This window comes from Poecilia mexicana, unplaced genomic scaffold (assembly GCF_051168715.1).
Source record: "Poecilia mexicana isolate PSO_F unplaced genomic scaffold, ASM5116871v1 scaffold_5, whole genome shotgun sequence".
NCBI classification, from domain to species: domain Eukaryota; kingdom Metazoa; phylum Chordata; class Actinopteri; order Cyprinodontiformes; family Poeciliidae; genus Poecilia; species Poecilia mexicana.
The window spans coordinates 22,347,531-22,368,546 of NW_028263374.1; the positions used below are offsets into that span (position 1 = coordinate 22,347,531).

General features: G+C 37.8%; 1 protein-coding gene across 1 annotated transcript in view; it reads right to left on the reverse strand.

Annotated features, from left to right (window-relative positions):
• Window positions 1-1,379: 1,379 nt before the first annotated feature.
• The window catches only part of necab3 (N-terminal EF-hand calcium binding protein 3), a 38,418-nt gene continuing 18,781 nt past the window's right edge, over window positions 1,380-21,016 (reverse strand). The window contains exons 6-13 of the mRNA XM_014990950.2: window positions 18,544-18,680; window positions 11,650-11,771; window positions 10,414-10,493; window positions 8,467-8,520; window positions 6,404-6,516; window positions 5,597-5,674; window positions 5,141-5,232; window positions 1,380-2,064 (exon numbers count right to left, since the gene is read on the reverse strand). Of these exons, the coding sequence (XP_014846436.2) occupies window positions 2,036-2,064; window positions 5,141-5,232; window positions 5,597-5,674; window positions 6,404-6,516; window positions 8,467-8,520; window positions 10,414-10,493; window positions 11,650-11,771; window positions 18,544-18,680 (705 nt within the window). The 3' untranslated portion in view covers window positions 1,380-2,035. The remainder of the gene's footprint in view (window positions 2,065-5,140; window positions 5,233-5,596; window positions 5,675-6,403; window positions 6,517-8,466; window positions 8,521-10,413; window positions 10,494-11,649; window positions 11,772-18,543; window positions 18,681-21,016) is intronic.

Sequence of the window (21,016 nt, forward strand, 5' to 3'; positions counted from 1 at the left end):
AATAAAAATAATCATCTGAATCAACAAAGTAACTCTAAACACCTGAAAAAGATTCCTGAGGCCTTTAAAAACTCCCAGCCTGGTTCATTACTCAAAACCGCAATCATGGGTCAGACTGCTGACCTGACTGCTGTCCAGAAGGCCATCACTGACATCCTCAAGCAAGAGGGTGAGAAACAGAAAGAAATTTCTGAACGAATCGGCTGTTTGCAGAGTGTTATATCAAGGCACCTCAGTGGGAAGTCAGTAGGAAGGAAAAAGTGTGGCAGAAAACGCTGCACAACGAGAAGAGGTGACCGGACCCTGAGGAAGATTGTGGAGAAGGGCCGATTCCAGACCAAATTAAATTTTCATCTCCATAAAACTTTTCAGCAGATGGAAGCATGAAGTGCTCCAAAATCTTCTGATAGCTGCTGCATTGATCCTGCCCTTGATAAAACCCAGTGGACCAACACCAGCAGCTGACATGGCACCCAGACCATCACTGACTGTGGGTACTTGACACTGGACTTCTGGCATTTTGGCATTTCCTTCTCCCCAGTCTTCCTCCAGAGTCTGGCACTTTGATTTCCGAATGACATGCAAAGTTTGCTTTCATCCGAAAAAAGTACTTTGGACCACTGAACAACAGTGGTCCAAAGTGCTGCTTCTCTGTAGCCCAGGTCAGGCGCTTCTGCCGCTGTTTCTGGTTCAAAAGTGGCTTGACCTTTGACCTGGGGAATGCGGCACCTGTAGCCCATTTCCTGCACACGCCTGTGCACAGTGGCTCTGGATGTTTCTACTCCAGACTCAGTCCACTGCTTCCCCCAAGGTCTGGAATCGGCCCTTCTCCACAATCTTCCTCAGGGTCCGGTCACCTCTTCTCGTTGTGCAGCGTTTTCTGCCACACTTTTTCCTTCCTACTGACTTCCCACTGAGGTGCCTTGATATAACACTCTGCAAACAGCCGATTCGTTCAGAAATTTCTTTCCGTTTCTCACCCTCTTGCTTGAGGATGTCAGTGATGGCCTTCTGGACAGCAGTCAGGTCAGCAGTCTGACCCATGATTGCGGTTTTGAGTAACGAACCAGGCTGGAAGTTTTTAAAGGCCTCAGGAATCTTTTTCAGGTGTTTAGAGTTACTTTGTTGATTCAGATGATTATTTTTATTGCTCGTTCAGAGAACCTTTTCATAATATTCTAATTTTTTGAGACAGGGATTTTGGGTTTTCATGAGCTGTTTGCCAAAATCATCAAAATTAAAACAATAAAAGACCTGAAATATTTCAGTTGGTGTGCAATGAATCTAAAATATATGACAATTTAATTTTTATCATGACATTATGGAAAATAATGAACTTTATCACAATATTCTAATTTTATGACCAGCACCTGTATATCAACAGCTTGTTTGGCATTCTGTGCACATAACAGCAGGTTAGATAAATGAAAGCAACAAACCGAGCAACAATATCTTACATCATGTACAGTGGGAGGAAGCCACATCGGCATGCATGTTAAAGATGCAACTGTCCTTCATCCCCACATACTCTCTGGTTTTTCATTAAATCTGTGTTCAGTGTTTAAAAAGATCTTCATATACATATAACATTGCAAGACGGGTTTTCAAACTAAATAGTGTTCCATCTCTCCCTGTGTTGTAGCTTGTTCTTGGTTGGAATAATATATCAGGCAAACACTGCAGGAGAAAGGTGGCCATATGGCAAAGGAGAAGGGTTATGAAATCATTAAATGGCTTTTCAATTTCAGAGAGCCAGTTACGTTTGACTTTACAGGCCACTGAATGCAGATATGCCTTTGGATGTAAGTGGCAAAAATAATGAACGGCTGAAGACTGGAGCATTAGAGAAAGCAGCCGAAAATGTGCAGATAGGGCGTTTTTTTTTTTTTTTTCTTCTTTTTTTCTTGTTCTTTAAAATATAAAAATGCTTTTGCTCTGTGCGTGTGTGTTAGAGTGCCTGTGGGTAGGTGGGATTGATGTGCCAGTGTGTCTTTCTCGGTGAGACCATGTAGGTAGTCGATGTGACATTCCAGATTCAGTTGTTAGTCATAATCCACCAGGAAGCTGAAGAAACATACATGAGGAAACAGAAAGTTAGATCCATGCATGGAACAAAACTATTTTGTACAACTTGTGTTTACATCACTGGGTGCAATCCATTAAGCTAATTGGTTAATCAATCATCTAGTTTACATTTCATTAAGCAACAGCAACAATTTCCCAGCTTAGGTTTTTACTTAAATCTCTGGCAGTTAAATGATAAAAGTGACAAGTGATTTACACATAAAAATGTATCTACACATAAAAAAAAATATGTTGTCAGTTCTGAAAATGTATACTTCACAGTACTTTCGAGTGAACTTCAAATAGATACAATGAGCTAATATGTGTTCATAGGTCACCATTTGAGTGTACAGTCACAGAATAATTTTTGTTAGTTAGTTCCCAAGAGCTTTCCTCAATAATTCCCCTAATTTTAATGCATATTAATGATGGTACAGAGTGGTGGTACCCGGCAAAACCCACTGGACCTAATTTGGATTTCTACATAAGACCGGTGTGTTAAAAAGTAAATATTACGGTTTAGAAGCTGTAAAAGGAGACTTTCAATTCCCAGAACTTACACAATAAAAAAATAGCACTTTAGAGAGAAAAATTGTTTCCAAACACACACAGTCATCTGGCAACAATAAAAGATTGAAATGCTTTTAAAAAGTCAGTGTAAAGTATTTTTTGAAGTAAAGGACACGTTCAACATGTGAGATTTGCAACTAGTTTATTGGGCCTTTTAATCTCTTCCTCAAATAAATTAGTTTGTCATTAGGTGAATTGTGCAACTGGGGAAAAAAAGAAAATCAAATATATGATCTATAATTGAAGATTTAAAATTAGAATTGGTAATCAACAACAACAACAAATCACAAAGGCTGGTTGGTATGCAGCTCCTCTCTCATGAAGGCAGAGTTTAGACCTTTCAACTAAGAAAGGAATATCTTGCAGCTCCTCCCAAGAGCATCACAAAGGTGTGTTTTATTTATTCTTCTTTTACTGACTCCAGAGTTGATCTGGTCCTGCTTTTGTGACGTGGATAAATAAAAGTTTTCTTCAACACTTTTACAACATACTTCAATTAGCTCCGTGCATAAACAGAGTCAGAGTTCACTAATTAGAGAGAATATTTACAGCTATATTAATGTTGTTATTCAGGCATCTTGTTTTTTGTTTTTTATTATTATTCATTTATTTTTTTAAGAATTCACTTCAATAGAGTTAGTGTTGGACACACAGGAGGAAAAACAACCCTGCTTGCATGGTGGGAAGCAACTCTGAAAGCACCAGAAATGTGACTGATCTTAGAAGTAATGAGCAAATTATCTGATAATGAAGACAGAGCGGCTAGCTTCCTCTCCCTGAAAACTAGAGCTGGAGTCTAATGTGCAATCACTTTAAAAGAACCTTTACATGGCAGCACTGGACATATGAGTCATACCAATAAGCACATAGAAATGTCACCGTGTCTGAGAAGAAAAAGTGTCATCATCAGAGGTGTCAGGGCTGTTTTATATGTCTTGAAGTCACCCGAAGCAGTGTAAACAGATCATGTTTACATTGGAGAGTATAATTAAAAGGGGAAAGGTAAATGTCTGATATTTCATCTGTTTGGGGTGTCATACTATTGTGACATTAATATAAAAAAAAAATCTCCTGTGTGTTCATCCAAGCACATAATGCCTTCAGTGTGACTTTGTTGAATCCATTTCTTATCTGAATCTAATTATCTTTCAGCATTTGTTTTCTTAATTTTACAGAACAGTAAAACTGTTTTCAAGGTCTTTAAATGCACCATTAAAATGCTAGCGCTCCTTATTTTCTGAGGACTTCACACTAGATCATATTTCTATGGATCTCCCATTGGGAGGGTCAACCCTTATTAAATGTGACCTCTTATAACTGTGATATATTTTTAGCGGGAAGACAGAATCAAATGAATCACCTTTGTTGGCAGTAAACTGTCAAAAGAGATTATCATAACTCATTATATATTAAAGTGGGTGTGAAATGTTCCCAGGGCGATTCTAAAGTCTTTACAGAGTTTGTGGTTGAGTGTTTTTAACGACTCGGGACGTCCTCAAGCCTGGATAATCTATTGTAAAATTTCATTTTATGTTTCCGTGTATGCCCTCTCTGGTGTGCAGTGGAACAAGGGGTGCTCAAACATCTTCATGCTCATGTCAGACTATATCAATTGGATTGTGAGTCCAGAATAAGTCCAATTGTCATGCCGGGCTGTAGACTGTGTACATAGGATTGTGTCAGTGAGGTCTCATGGAGCAGCAGAGAAAATCAAGCTGTATCATGTTTGTCCATACTAAAGTACACACCTTCACCGTTTTGCAGGGGCCAGTTGTTTTTACACTTAGTGTTCCCAACCCTAATGAGCTCAGGCTGTCAGAAAGAAGTATGACTTTATCCAATCGTTCTACTAGGTGAATAATGAATATTTATTTCTGGAGTTTGCTTCTAAAATAACAGCATTTGCAAAGACTTTTAAATGAGTTTGTACGACAATTACGATTCAGGTTCCGTATTTGTCTATTCTGGTGCAATGCTGCTTCTTTAAAATCTTTTTACCTATTTTCAGTTATACAAGACACAGATTTTGTGGAGCAGGTCACCAAAGTATGAATAAATAGAGTTGTATGTACCACTGCCAGGATGGTATGTAAATGTTTTTCTTTCAACCAATAGATTTATCCAAAATATATTGTTTGTATGCTGGAATAGGCTGATCTGCAAATCACACACTGAACTTGTTATCTGATAATTCCTACACTCATATGAACATCAGTTGAGAAACGAGGCCCAATGGAGACAGATTTTATGTATATAGTCATGTCCAAACAAATCAGTCCAATTAAAAGCGAAAAAAAAAAAAGTTTTCAAAGATATTTTAAATAACATAAACAACATAGGTCCAAACAGTGCAGAGATACTGTTTGGACAATTTTGACAAAAACGAAACAGGGACATTTTACTTTAACGCCCCCTCCTCCCCCAGCAAATCAGGAGACTGCATTTCCTCAGCAAGATAATATTTACTGTCTTTTACATACAATCACTTTCAGGAAATGTCACAGACCTGGCAGCAGCATGGTAGAAACCATCTCAGCATCCTCCATCATGTCAATGATACAGCGTTGGAAATCTTTGCTGCTGTTGGTCTGAAGATAGCTACAATGGCATCAAAAAGAAAAAGCACTGGTGAAAACCTGTTCGCAAATAACTTAATTAAATATGCATCAAAGCTCAACACATCAATGCTATCTGTTATATATCTATTGACACCATTTAGCACCGTTTAAGGATCACCTTTGTGACTGTCTGTGTGTTTGAGTTTGTGTGAGAACAGAGTGATTGGCCATCTGCTCATCCTCTCTGGAGAAGGAACATTTCCATCAAGAAATTAGCGGTGCCAAATTGCGAGCCAATATCTATTGCAAAAACACAAACACACTCTCGCTCTGTCACTCACACACACACACACACGCACACACACAAACACACGCACAAACACGCTTATGTACACTGCACTAACCTCATCCAGGAGATGCGGTCTTGCCAGAACTCGTACATTATGTAACACGACTTTCCCGGGAGCTTCTGAACAGACACACTGGAGGAAAAAAGTAGAGTGGGTCAAAAAGCAGAAAATAACAAAAAAAGGAAGTTGCAAGGAAAAAAAAGTTTTTCATCTTGGAAGAGAGAATAGCTTGCTGCCGGTAATGTAAAAGGCAAGATATCAACTGAATGTCTTGCAACTGTTTTTGTAAAAAAAAAAAAAAAAACTGTTGCAGAATCATTGTAAACTAATACAGAATCATTGTAAACTAATATATGTTTACATGCCAATTTTTGTAATATAAAAAAATACACTATAATATTTTTTGTACTTTTTTCACATATACTATGATATATGTCCTGTGTAAATCAAATGAAAAGCAATTTTTTTATACAAAACAAAAATCCCTATAACTTGCAGGTGTACACACTTATGCATCGTGATTATTTTATTTCTTTGCTTCTGAAAAATGCATGTTCATTTTTCAGTTGAATTGAATAAGATAAAGACAACAATGTATTAGGAAAAATGTTTATCATCACCTCATTTTTGACAAATCAAAAGGCTGCATATGTGTGCCCTCTCAACAGATACCGTATCCCATCCTAAGAAAATTAATCTGTTAATAGAAGAATACATCTCTTTTTATATACATCCGTCTGTGGTACCTCTGGCAACGTCAACTGCTTATTCAGCATTATTCAGGAATTTTAAAGCTGCTTCTGTAGCAAAATCGTAAGCTGCGTTTAAAACGATTGATTTAGAAGCAAGCAAGACACTCACTGCAAGTTGTCAGAGTGAGCTGAAGTGGCATCGATGTAGCTGTTGAGAACTTTCCGGAAGTTATCTAGTTCATCGTCTATCACGGACATCTGCCTCTGAACCAGCAGGATGTTCTGTTGGCAGTGAGACAAGAGACAGAAGAGAGAATGTGATGAAAACAGAACTCTGTGTGTAATTTGGAGAATGGATCCTTGCGAGCATGGATCCGATTTTCACACGGCACATTTGTGGGTACTGATGATTTAGTGAGACTTCACCTTGTGGAACATGTCCAGATGATGTTTTGAAATGATTCATTGAAAATGGACAAGGCTCTATAAAAGACATTTATAGGCAATGGTGAGATTCAGGGACAAGGTAATACTTTAAGGAATAGGTGCTCCTGAAATGACCAAAGTAAAACAAAAACATGTGTAAGAGAAGGCACACAATTTCTTCTCTATGCATGTGGGCAGATGGAAACCCTTCCTAATTCCTAAATAAAATTCTTTATGTTAAGATAGGGGTTGTAAAATGTTCTATTATTGGTGATTTATTGCAACACACAGTTATAATGCTAATAAAGGTTTTGTGGTAATAACTAAACTTTTAATAACAAACAACTAAACATATTTCACATTACAAAATGAGCAAATACAGCCACCTGGTAGGGAACATACTATCAGAGGGTTTAGTAGCAAATGATAAATCACATGTTTTATATGTCACTAAACATACCAGTGTTTTATGTTTAAATCTTATTTAAACATAAATAAGATTTAGAGTTAATTTGCATTCATGTCCACTAGTATCTGAACTGTTTTTTTTTTGTTTTTTTTAAAGGACAAAACTGAAAACGGCATCCACCTTTCTGCTGATAAGGTCAATGAAGTTCAAGCAGGAAAAGTTAAAGCTGATCTCCCACAATGTGTCTTGTAATAATTTCACAGGATTTCAGAGCTTTTGACAATGCATTAGTAATCCATTCTGAGAGTGATGTGGCAAGACAGATTGATTTGAATGTGTGAGAACTCTGAGAACTTTGAAAAGAAATATTGAGCTGAGACTGGACTTTGATCACTGAGAGAAAATTTCAGTGCTGGCTCATTAGAAAGCTTCTCATGTTTTGTTGTGAATATCGTTGCCATCTCAAAAGCTCAGACAAATGTGAGTACAGAGACAAAAAATAAAAAGGAGGATTGTAAGACCTTAAATTTCCAATCATGTCAAGAAGGGTAAGGAAACATATATGAGAGTGAGGGGATGCTCCGCGTGAGAAAGTCCTTGAAATATCAGCTTTTGAAAAGGAGATTTCAAAGTTTGATCCAGCCACCACGTCTAAATCTCAACAAAAACCTACCTCTTATGTCAAACCCTCTTTGCAACAGTGTATCTATGTTTATATTTGTCACATTGAAATAAAATCCAGATTATAAAAATCATATTTGATTACATACTTTGATTAAAGTTTAATCTACATGGCTTCTATTTATTTATTTCCTGAATGAAATTGTACCAGTTCACAGGAGGAAACATTGTGTCAGTTCATCACTGGGAATTCTTCCTGAAGGCTTTTTATGTGAACTTTTAAAAAACAATCTACAGAACGGCCAAACACAAAGTATTCATAGCTGTAGCGCTTCTGTGCTTTTATCATTTCATGTCTATTTGCTTAGAGGAGCATGTGAGCACATCAGAAATAATTTTACAGTCATATTCTTAAGGGTGGAAAGTAACTAGTTTCAGTTTTTCCTCCTAAAGTCCTAGTAAAACATTATTAGTGGTTAGTTTTAGGTAGTTTTTCAGGCCTAAAATTATGAGCACAGAAATAAAAAAAATAAAAAAAAAAAGTAACAGAAATGTTGAAGTAGGCTACATCAAGTACATATTTGGGTTTAACTGCTTCAGTTTGTCTAAAAAAAAAAATCACTTGTAACTCAAACAAGTATTTTATGATTTTATGACTACTACAGTGATGTGTTGCACAATTTCGAAAAAAGTAAATAAATAAAACAACACCAAACAACAAACAAATGAAACTTGATTTTGAAATGTTTGTGTTCCAGATGACAGTGCTCACTTACAGACTTGTACGTGCTGGCGAGCGAATCCTCCTTAAGCGGCTCCAACTTGGGACCCTAAAACAGGAAAGTAAGAAATATGGAGAAGACCTGTTGGCTGAGCAAAATATCAGAGGACTGGAGATGCATTATTGCATGCGAGTCCATGTGTACTTAAAAATAGAAAATGTACATGGAGCTTAATTTAATGTTCATCACTTTCCACTTTGAATTATTTATATTCACAAATTCTAAAATTATGAACTTATAAATATAAATTTCATGACAATATTTCTGTATTTATACAGTATGTGTTCATTTTTACATAATATTAATCATGTGTTTACGATCCGGTGGTTTTCTCTGTGCAGTTTGTTCCAGTTTTTTCTAAAGCCTCTGAACGTAAATTATGGTTTATCATAGAAAAATAACAATGGCAACATTCAGTCTTTAAAATCGACTATTCAAAATGTTCAAAACAGGAGAATTAAAATGTGATGAGTCAGTCACACACACACTGTTTGGAAATGAGATTGGACTTCTGTAATGAAAAACATGTTGAAAGCATAGATTTTTTTTTCCTGTTTTGCAGCCAGTTTTTTAATACTCTTTTCTATATAGAAATTGCTTATCATAAAACCAAATCAAAGTGAAAACATAGAGCCAGCCTTTTCTCTTTCAGGTCATAAACTCATTGTGTTGTAATTAAGAGAGCAGCAAACAGAGATAGACAGGCAGTACGTGCTGATGGTGTCGGCGGTGAGGTGCAGGGATGGATATTGCACTCTGAATATCCTGCAGGTTATGAATTGCTTTGATATTGCACTCTGAGTCCCTCTGGTTTGACAAAACAGATGGACGGAGAGAGCAAAAAAAAATGCTTTCAGAGCGACTGAAAGGAGGAAAAAGAATGAGCCTCAAAAGGTGGGAGTAACCGAAGTTAATAAAGGGAAGAGCGGACAGAGAGGGAAGAAGAAAGAGCAGGAGAGCGTGAAAGAGGCTCGGGGATGTGTGGTGAGAATTGGTCACGGCATGAGAGCCGGAGAGGTGACAGCGCTTGGTGTTTGACAGAACCACAGATCTGCAGCGTTCCATTTGAAACAGCACCCACTTCTTTCCCCCCCAAGTGTATTCTGAACCCAGAGAGAAATAAAACATACAGCCCAATTCTTCAGACACTGCTGTGTGAAGACACTCAGAATAAACTTAAGACTTGTTTTCGGCGTCATTATTGAAATTAAAGATTAAAGGTGATTCCCTGCTGGTAAAATAATATGTGATTTGTCTTTTTCTATTAATTATATATATATATATATATATATATATAAATATATATATATATATATATATATATATGAAGAAAATGTATCCAATCTTACAATCTTAACAGCAGGGGATCGCCAAGGTATACTCAGAAAGCAAATATGGACAGAACATTTCTGCAGGTACAATTTGAAGAGTAGAGGAAGTGTGGGATTTTTTTTTTCTCACTGATGCAACATGAAAGCTTTCTGCCCTCAGCAATTATGGATAAACTGTCATTGACCTTTGCCAGGGAAGTGCAGGAAAACAAATTTTAACTGCCTTTGCCTTCTCATTAGCCCTGAGTGTTTAATATAATTGTTACCTTTAAGCTGACTGCTAACAGAACCAGCCAGTGTACGATGTCGATTTGCATGCATAAATCTACATAGCTGGGATGTTGTTGGTGTCTCAACTCTGTAATTGGACTGCAATGGTTTGTCGAAGAAAAATGAAAGTCTTAAAGACACAACAAAGAATTATCGACACACAAATTCATGGATGAGATGTTAAGTCATGGAGTCAAAAAGATAAATAATAAAGTGGTGAATATTAAAGAAGGATGCGACAAAAAAAAAGTAAAATAAAATAAATCTATATATGTGTATATATATATGTGTATATATATATATATATATATATATATATATATATATATATGCACCATACCTGACACTCCAGTTTATCCAAAAGTTGCTGCAGTCGGTTGACCTGAGAGCACCAGTTTTCTTCATCTTCTATGTTGACACCTGTAGACAATCGATGGACCAATTAATCAATTAAACAAGTATCTAGTTAAAATCCACAAACAAACTGAGTAATTCTCTAACAAGCAGGTTTCTGTCTTGCCAACAAATCAGCCATAATCAGACAGATTACGGATTCCACCATTGCATCAGTAAAACTCTGTATTCCTCTTATCGGACAACCAGAGAGAAGGTTTAAAGAAACTGCAGCCATTAAAGAGCAATTTATTCCGAGTCTTCAGAGAGGAAGATCCTTTTATATTACAGTTCATGTGATTAAAATGAATTATATTATGTGAAAATTCACCAGCATACATGAGGGTTTTTTTTTTTTTTTTGCTCTGGCTAAAACTGACAAGTGCAGGGATATTCATGCATAAATATGGCCCAGCTGTCCTCTAAATGCATGAATAATGCTTCCTTCAAATGTTGACAAGCTGCATCAGTGCTCTGAAGGGCTGTTTGCTTGGTGGCACTATTGTCTAATTTTAGAATTAAAAGGACAAGCAATTTCAGCTTAGCAAATATTTAGCACTTGCAAGTAGCTGGGTGAATATGACAATCAGTTCAACGTAGATTGGGAGGCAAAATTAAAACTTTTATTTTGTTGCTGTGCGACTAAAACCTTTTACAAACCAGTTTGTCAGAGTGACAGTTCCCTTTATGGTGCCAAAACAGGCAGCTGCCATTAGAGACTTCTACATTCTTGAACTGTGTGCTTGGTCAGCAACCATGTTTGAGTGGGTGGCATGTGTCAAAGTAATACACAAGAGACAGAAAAAAAAAGGATTTCAAGAAAAACTCTGCATTAAGAATCACACTCTAACTGTCAGCTTGTCTTATTGTTATAGTACATCCTAGTGATATTAGTAGTTTTAAAAATGAAACCCAATTTTAAACAAGATAAAATAAAATAAAAAAAGAAGTTACTTGAGGCTGAAACCCACACAAGTATCAGATTAGAAGATTGAGGAGTAAAGATAAGCAGTGTGATCAGGATTAATATTTAATAAGAAACAAATGAGACTCAATATAAAGACATATAAATGAATTTAACTTTTGCAGGGAAAAAAGAAAACCCTGAAAAAGTTGAATAAATATCCATTTGACTCACCTCATATGTTTAAATATAAGAAGTCTAATTATATATTCTCTTTACCTGTGTTTGGCGTCCCAGTGCAGGGATCAGACGAAGACACACACAGGTTGTTATGGACCCTACGACCACACCGCCTGCCATTTTTCTGTACCGCTGTCAGCTCGGGAGCCTTTACCTCCCTCCTGCCATGACAGCGATTGGAGACCCAGGGAGACAAACATCAGAGAGAAAGACAGCAACTGTCAGAGGATCGCAGAGGAAACAAACTAAAGATATGGCAGACAGAGGTAGTCACAAGGGTGCAAGGAGAAGCTGATACGGAATGAAATTAGGGGGCTAAATGAGGAGACTTTGAAAAGAAGTGTGAGAGCAATGCAGAGAGAAAGATCGTGGAGAGAAGTCAAGAGGGACGATAGGTTAGTATGTAATTCAAGAGTGAGGGATGAACAGTGAGTGGACAGAATAGAAAACTTTGTGAAGTGCTCTTCCACGCTCAAATTATCACACTTATACAGACACACAGTTCAGTATAGCTGGAAAAGTGTGTTGGACGCAGTGAAAAATATCTGTCAAAGGCACTTACAATGTGCAATTTTAAACACTCACAGCTTATAACAAATGAGTGTGAATGCTTTAATTTCATTTGTGTATTTCTCTGCAGGTGGAAAAAAAAAAAACACCTCTGCACATTTGTGAGGCTTTGTTATAGTGCTCCTATTTTGCTTTCCTTTGTTGGAACTTTGTGCATTCTGGTAATTTCATGTGTGTGTATTCAGCATCCTGCTGACGGCACAGAGGGAGCATATTGCCAGGAGGTCCTCATGCTGAGAACCTGCAATCCAAAGGCCACAGGAAAAGCCAGAAATCTGCCAGTCAACATACGGAAAGAAGTTTCTATACCTGTCTTAATTTTTCTTTACCTCTGTTTCTAAAAATCGCACACTGTCTACCATCAGCTCAACGACGTGGACCGGTATTTGTTTGGTGGTTTTCCTTTTCTCTTTTGGACTCGTTGTTGTGTTATTTATCTGTGTGGATCTGTGGCGAATGCTTTGTCATCCATTCTGCTTTAGCTCCTTCTCTGCCTCCTGGAGTCTCCTCTCAATAATTCACCTTGGCTATAATCGGTTTGCTATTTCCAATAATACCAGTGTGGCGCCTAGAGGCGGGAGCAGAGTTCTGCTGAGCCAAGAAAACCACAGTTCAACAGACAGACACTTACTGTTTATATACAGAATGTAAAAAAAAAAAAAAAAAAAAAAAAAAAAAAAAAAAAAAGCATGACAGTCGATAAATATAAATTCATGACTATTTGCTGTAGTATAATCTCACAACTTGATATTTAAAAAAAAGAAATCTAGCCTTTGATAGGATTAAATGTTTTCTCATTTGGTAAAATTTTCATTACTGAAAACCGTTCTATTAAATACATGTAATTGGAGGGTTAATACTTTATTCTTTTAAGTTGATCAAATTGTTGATCAACTTTTAAATAATAAACTATGACCTGACAGCTTTTGTCCATCACCTCATTCTTCTCTACCTGTGCTGTTCCCACTTCTCTCTGATTAGCTCCTCTGGTTTCCCTCTCATTCCTCACCTTTTCCCCAGTGCAGAGGCTATTATTATTTTTTGGTTTCATTCGCCTTCCCCAGCTCCTTCTGTTATTTCTGTCTTTGTGTTTTCCTCTCCGCTGATGCCCCATGCTCCCTAGCCTCTTTGTAGCCATCCTCTTGGTATATTTAAGTGTAGACGCTGCCATTAGTAAAGGGCTGGAAATGCCGAGGACGGACGGAGGAAATCAACCCACAGAGCCACCAGATGCGTTTGGCCTGAGTGCAGTGCTCATCAGAGCGACCTGTGGCCTTTTATTGAGAAACGATGTCACCTGCGCAAAACTCCGCCCACAACAGGAAGTCAACATGAAAACAATATTCAACACCCCCACTTGTTCTCATGCTGACAGAATACATTTCATTCACATACCAAAAAGAAAACATATAAATTTATCCATTCTCATTTTAGTTACAGACTTTGTGAAAATATCAGCCACCATTTCTGTTGTTGGACAATAACAGAGAGTTATTTTTCCATCAGTAAGTGCTGATCGAATAAAGTGATAACGAATATCTATGTGCTTGCATCTTTGGCGGTAGACGGGACTTTTAGAAAGAGCAATTGCACCTTGGTTATCTTCAAAAATGGTTACAGGTGTATATTCATGTCCAGAGTCCATTCCATTCATTAGATTGGCCAAGTAAATGCTTTCCTGTGTAGCAGCAGCCAAAGCAACATATTCAGCTTCACATGTAGATAAAGAAACTGTGGACTGTTTTTTAGACTTCCAGGAAACAATAGGTCCAGTTTCTGATAAACAAAAACAATAACCAGTCATACTTCTTCTGTCCTCGTCTCCCGCCCAGTCAGCATCACAGTATGCCGTAAGTTTAAGATTTAGATCATTTTTCTTGAAACATAATTCCTGATCTAATGTACATTTCAAATATCTCAATACATGCTTTGCTGCAACCCAGTGTTGTTCTTTTGGTTCAGACAAGTATTGTGACAACTTACTGACAACAAAACTCAAGTCAGGTCTAGTGCTCATCATCACATAGATCAAACTCCCTACAACTTCACGATACTTTTTATGATCAGCAAGTCGACCTTCACTGTCCAACTTCATTTTATTTTCACATGGGGTTGATCTTGGTTTGCAGTCAGTCATGTCAAACCTTTTCAAGATTTTCTTGATGTATCTTTTCTGGTTCATTTTCACTTGACCATGTTTCTGAGTGAAATCAATACCTAGAAAATGTTTAAGTCTTCCAAGATCTTTAATTTTAAACTTAACAGCCAACATTTTCTTCACACTTTGAAGTATTTGATCATTACTAGCTGCAAGAATAAGATCATCAACCCAAATAATCAAGATCACCCTCTCATTTTCATTTTCTTTGTTGTAAACACAATAGTCAGCAGGATTCTGCACAAAGTCATTTTCAATAAGGAAATCATGTAACATTTTATTCCAATTTCGCCCCGACTGTTTCAGACCATAAAGTGACTTATTAAGTTTACAGACTAGTTTCTCCCCAGTTTCTGTTTTCACCTCAAATCCTTCAGGTTGTTCTAAAAAAATCTCACAATCAATAGGGGCATGTAAATATGCCGTTTTGACGTCCATTTGGTGTAAATCCAAATCATATTGAACGGTAAGTTGCATTAGAACACGCACAGATGTCATATCAGCTGTAGGAGAAAAAGTCTCATGGTAGTCAATACCAGCAATCTGACTATAGCCTTTTGCTACATATCTCGCTTTATAAAGTGTCTCTAGAGGATTTTCTTTAACAGTAAATATCCATCTACCCCCCACTGCTTGTTTACCCTGAGGCAATAAAGTTAGGGTGTAAGTATTCTCTTTTAAAGAATCCATTTCCTCCTTCATAGCTTTAGCCCATAATTCTGATTGTGGTGAGCTCATAGCTTCTTCCACCGTCTTAGGCACATCACATGCAACCCTATAGCAATAATCAATGTTAACATCTGCATAATCATCCTCACATTTCATTTCATAATCTTGATCTGTATAGTACTTTGGAGATTTTCTCTCTCTCTTAGGATAACGTGTACCAAGGTTACCTCCACTTTGACCCTCATCTATGTCACAAGTCTCAGTTTTAATGTCATGTGAGACAGTTGTTTGCAACTCAGATTTTAATTGCTCACTTTCAACTTTCTTTCTAAGTGAGATATTCTCATCTATGTCATCAGTTTGAGTGTCACATTCGTTGGTACTTTTTGTTATAAATTTTACCAGTCTATTCCTAAGTACTCTACCTGTGGCAGGATAAAACACAAGATATGCAGGACTATTCTTGTCGTAGCCAACAAAAATTCCCTTTTCACAACGTGAATCCAACTTTTTCTTGTTGTATTTATACGCATAACATCCAGACCCAAAAGTTCTCATTTTAGAAAGGTCAGGTTTTTTTCCAGTTAACATGTAATATGGAGTCTGCCCAGTACGTTTGTTGTAACATCTGTTACGGATAATAGCAGCCGTCTGAACTGCATATGTCCATAAATCTTTAGGCAGATTGCTCTCAATCAACATGCATCTTGCCATTTCAAAGATAGTTCTCCATGTTCTTTCAGCTGTCCCATTCTGATGGGGAGAATAAGGGGCCGAGGTTTCATGTCTAATGGCATTTCGACTGAGCAATGACTGGAACTCACTAGATAAAAATTCAGTTCCATTATCAGATCTTATACATTTGATTTTCCCATAAGGTGCCACATCTGCAATAAACTTCTCTGTCCCTTTAACAGTGTCACTCTTAGCTTTCAGGAAGTAGGTAAAAATAGTACCTGAATAGTCATCTGTAAAAGCTAGTGTGTATCTAAACCCATCTTTAGCAGCTGGCTCTATTGGGCCAGCCAGATCTGCATGTACTAGATCCAATGCACCTTTAGCTTTTCCATCAGGCTCTCTATTTCTGGTCTGAGTAAACTTGCCCTGTGTGCACACTTCACAGTTTAGATGAGGCTTTTCAGTTTTACCTTTAATTTTCATTCCCTCTACAACACTCTCCAGCTTTGACACATCTTCATAATTACAGTGACCTAATATTTCATGCCACGTTTGAATGTCATAACATGCATTGCATTTATCAACCTCATCTGCAAGAGTATTTAAATAGAACAGTCTGTCATGAACATCAATATCAAAAGTCGTACCATTTTTATGGATGAGCCTGTTCTGTCCGTCTTTGAAGATGACTGTCGCTCCTTGGGCTGTTGCGGCTTTAACTGAAAAGATGTCCTGGGAAAATGACGGGACGTACAAGGTGTCCCTCAACATCATCTCCACAACCCGTCCATTATTGTCTCTCACACGAACTCTGGCGGTGCCTTTCTTCAGCGCGATGCCACTGGCCCTCACGCCATCAGCCAACTCCAACACATGGCTCTGAGGCTTAAACGTTGAGTCGAAATCCTGGAACTTTGCCGCGTCCGTCACAATGTGCTTTGTTGCACCGGAATCAATCATGAGGCCCTTTATCTTCGTGCCATAGATCTGGGAGTCGTCAATCTGCTTCACCTTGAAAGCGAACGTGTGATCTTCCTCATCTCTCGCTTGTTTCACCTTGTCTCGTCTTTTCCGCCGGCAGTTTGCGTCTTTATGCGTGGCGCTCTTGCAGAAACTACACCACTGTCTCGACTCTCTGCGCTCGCCCAAGGTTGAAGAACAATCCAGGGCTTTGTGACCTCTCTGGCCGCAGGTGTAACAGATGAATTTCGTGCTCCAATCATCTCTTCCTTTAACTTTCATCACGCAGTCTTCCGCGGAATCCGCAACACTCAACTTCTCGGTGCCCTCATAGCTCCACAGCTTGGTTTTAAATTGGGCAAAAGTTAACTCTTCATCACTCTGTGTAACGTAAACAGAGAATGGCTTGAACTCATCGGGCAGTCCTTTTAAAATCATTGCAGTCAACAGGCCATCGCTTAAAACTTCCCCTGCATTACGCAACGCTGTAATTGCAGTTTCTGCTCGTATAATATAATCAGTGACGTTCTCATTGACGGCTTTCTGAAGAGACGTCAGTTCCGTATACAAACTGATCACTCGTGGCTTACTAGAACCAGCATAGTGATCTCTCAGGATCTTTAAGGCTTTTCTGCCATCATCTGCAGCATCTCTCATGACAAGGGACAGACTCTTATCATCCAAAACTTGGATTAATTCTGCATATGCCTCTTCGTTCTTGGTGGCGTCTTCTTCCGCATCATCGGGTTCGTCTTTCAATAATATGGTGCTCTTCAGCTCAAGCAGACGTAAGTGGGCTAAGAACTTGGTTTCCCACAACTCATACTTCTTCTCATCTCCGTCAAAACATAATCGGTTCCATCGGCCGCCAAGCTCCTTCCTGGGCCCAGAACCTGTAGACGCTGCCATTAGTAAAGGGCTGGAAATGCCGAGGACGGACGGAGGAAATCAACCCACAGAGCCACCAGATGCGTTTGGCCTGAGTGCAGTGCTCATCAGAGCGACCTGTGGCCTTTTATTGAGAAACGATGTCACCTGCGCAAAACTCCGCCCACAACAGGAAGTCAACATGAAAACAATATTCAACAGACTCGTGATGACAATTTTATAAAAGTATTAAAAAAATTACTGAAAGAAATTGTGGAGTTTAAGCATTTTTAAATTCAATAGATTATTAAAAAGAAATCAAAACAACTCAAATTTAAAACATTTTGATAAGAAAATGTGTTCTTTTTGAAAGAAACTCTTGTTGCCACAATGAAATTATCTTTTTTTTTTATTTAGAAAATCAAAGACTTCACTGCCAATGTTTTTGTATTTTAGATCTTATTAGTAGTGCTGGAGTGCAGTGATTTTTTTTTTACTGATCTCCTCCTTTACCCCTCTGATTATAATCATTATCATTCTCCACCGGTTCTTATTCTGTTCAGGGGGCACACAGGGTTTAAGGGTTTTTGACAAGGTCAGAAGAGGGCTACGCTCAGTCCGCTCTCCCACATCAAGCAATTCTTTTACACATTAAGCAGAAGGTGGAATGCCTAATTTTCAGTCAGAAAAGGAGAAACCAACATTTTTTTTTCGTAGGATTGAGAAATGATTTAGCAAAAAATAAAAAATAAAAAATAAAAATCAAGGAATAGAGATCTTGCAGCTTGGAATGTAAAAATATTGTTAAAGGCACTGTTACTGTTCATTTCTGCTTTGACACAGAATGGGATTATTATTCTGTTATAACACACAAGTGACTTCACAATTTTAGAACTTTTGCTTTTTAGCAAGGTTGCTTATGAAAAAATATTGTTTTCGCTACTATGTGGACAATGTGTTGCAAACGGCTAAACCAGACGCCACAAATAAGACATAGGCAGACATAAGTGGAGCCATATTGCAGAACTCACGGAGCAGGGCTGCTCTGCTCCTCCACAGCCTCCATGGCGCACTGAAGGGAGCTCTGCAGGGACAACAGCTGACTGGATGTCTCTCTTAGCATGAACCTGGTGACGAACTGACCCAACACACTGGCACCTTGGTACTCCTGAGAGAAAGACAGATTTCAACATGTGTCAGGGCGCAAAAACCAGGCAGAGAAACATCAAAATGCATGCAAGCTCTAGAGCAAATACATTGTAGTTAGCTGGGTTAATGGATACACTAAGGTATTCTGAACTATGTATTCGGATTCCAGGGAGAAAGAACTTAAACAGGAGCTATAATTGCTGCTTGAGTCTCCAAACATGAATGTGATTAGATATTCCCAGAGGACTCTTGAAGCAATGCTGCAGAGCTGTTTGCCAAAACGGCGAGACTGATTTGTAATCTCTGCAGAATAAGCATTTTGGGATTATCAGTCCAGAGCAATGACAGACCACAGCTGCTAACTAAGACTGAACAATCCTTTGAGGATTGCCTTACCTCAGCAGGAGCAAGAACAGTGGAGAAAGGTGATCTAATTAAGACAGGATGCATAATGTTTCAGAACAGATCCCCTCCCTTCTTTTCATTTAACATGCATGAAATCCAAATCCCCGATTTAAGGTTGTTCTCTCAAAGTAGCTTTAGTCAATTCAGTTAAGAGATTGAATTGTCATTCTTGCAGAATAAAATGGGAAAAGGTTTTGCACACTGAGATTTAAGCTATTGGGTTGACTGTCGCAGATCATTTTGGTTTTAATAAGGATAGAGTTACATATCTACAAACCCAATGAATACATCTGAATATTATTGAGAAGTTGATTTATTTTGGTAACTCAAATAAAAATGTTAAAAACAATATGCAGATTAATTACAAACAGGTGTTTAAAGCCTTTACAGGCCTCATCTAAACAGAATATTCTAATTGTTTTGGATATCTATGCATAGTCTCCTCAACCTGGTTTATAATACATTTTTTCTTGAGTGCTTTGACCTGCTTAAAGGAACTGGGATGCACTCAATGTTCATTGTTACTTTCTCAACAGAGCAGAAGACACCTCTTACAATGATTTCTCATTGGTTTGGCACATTTTCCCTCACCCTTTTGCAAAACAGTTAACACAGATTCACACATTCAAGCAGTCCAAACTCAATTTTTCTAACTCTAGAAACCAAACAGAAATCGGGTGTTTCTAACTATTAGAAACTACCTAGATCAATATTAAATCAGATCCTATTTTTATTTTCTTATTCTCTAATAGATTTTATTGTGGTTCATACTTATAGTATTTTCTCTAATATTTACAGTATTTCAGTCTTTAGCCAAAGTAAAAAGAAAAAACAATGGAATTATTAAAATTTGCATCAATGTTTTGATCCTGGATCCAGGTAAAGTCGACAGAGCCTATGGCAGTGGCTTAAAAGTGATGTAATAAGCTCCAATGACGAGCACTGAGTCCTGTACTTCTTGTTATGTAATGATTGATTGAAGAGTCCATATACTTAAAAATGGCATTCATTACATATGGCATCATGAGGCATTTTGTTTTTAACATAATGCCTTATGTTTAAAAACTGCATTTACCTTTTCAAAAATATATGAGTCTTATGCTACTGATTGAAAAAAAAACACTGCATAAAGTTAGACAAGTAATAGTAATATTAATAATAATGTTTATATATTAAGAAAAGGTTTACATTTTTGAATCAAATGTTAAACAACATGATGTTTTTTGCTAAGTTAAATGCACTACCTGTTGGTTTGGTGGCAGTTTCGCATATGGGAACATTTCATTTAACTCTCAGCTACAAAGCATCTTTCTTAGAGTAGCTCATCTGCGGTGGAAAAATGTAGTCGCTGGTGGAATCCTAATCTGCATATACTCTGGACTGAACACGGCGGAACCTTTGAAGTAAAGGGAGCAGATTGAGTGGCAGCCACTGCCTGTTAAACTAATCACCATCTTTGTCCATCTGCAGCAAGACGAACAGCAGCTTCAACAGCAGAGAAGTCAGAAGTGGCTCGGCTGCAGAGGAGGGAGTGGAGAGGATCTGAAAATGTTTCCCAGATGAGCAGGGGGCAGAAGGCGAAGGTCGGGAAACCAACCTTGGCTACATAATAATGCTGGAACATTTAATGCAGTATAAACTTGCTATGATAAAATAAGAAATCTGTTTTCTTCTTCTCTTTTATGCACTGAAGGAATGACTTGGTCTATGTATGATGAAGAGTTTCACGTGATTGCTCTGAAAATCTAAGAATCTCCTGTGTATCCAGGAGTTACACATTCAGCATGATATTTGAATCATATCAAGGCATATGGCACCATGAAAAAGTGATGACACCTGTAAAGCTAGTAACTGTACCTGGTGACAACAATGGACATCAAGTATTTACAATTAGTGGTAAAGAGTCTTTTTCACTGCTGTGGGGAATGATTTTTATTCCCACTCTTCACC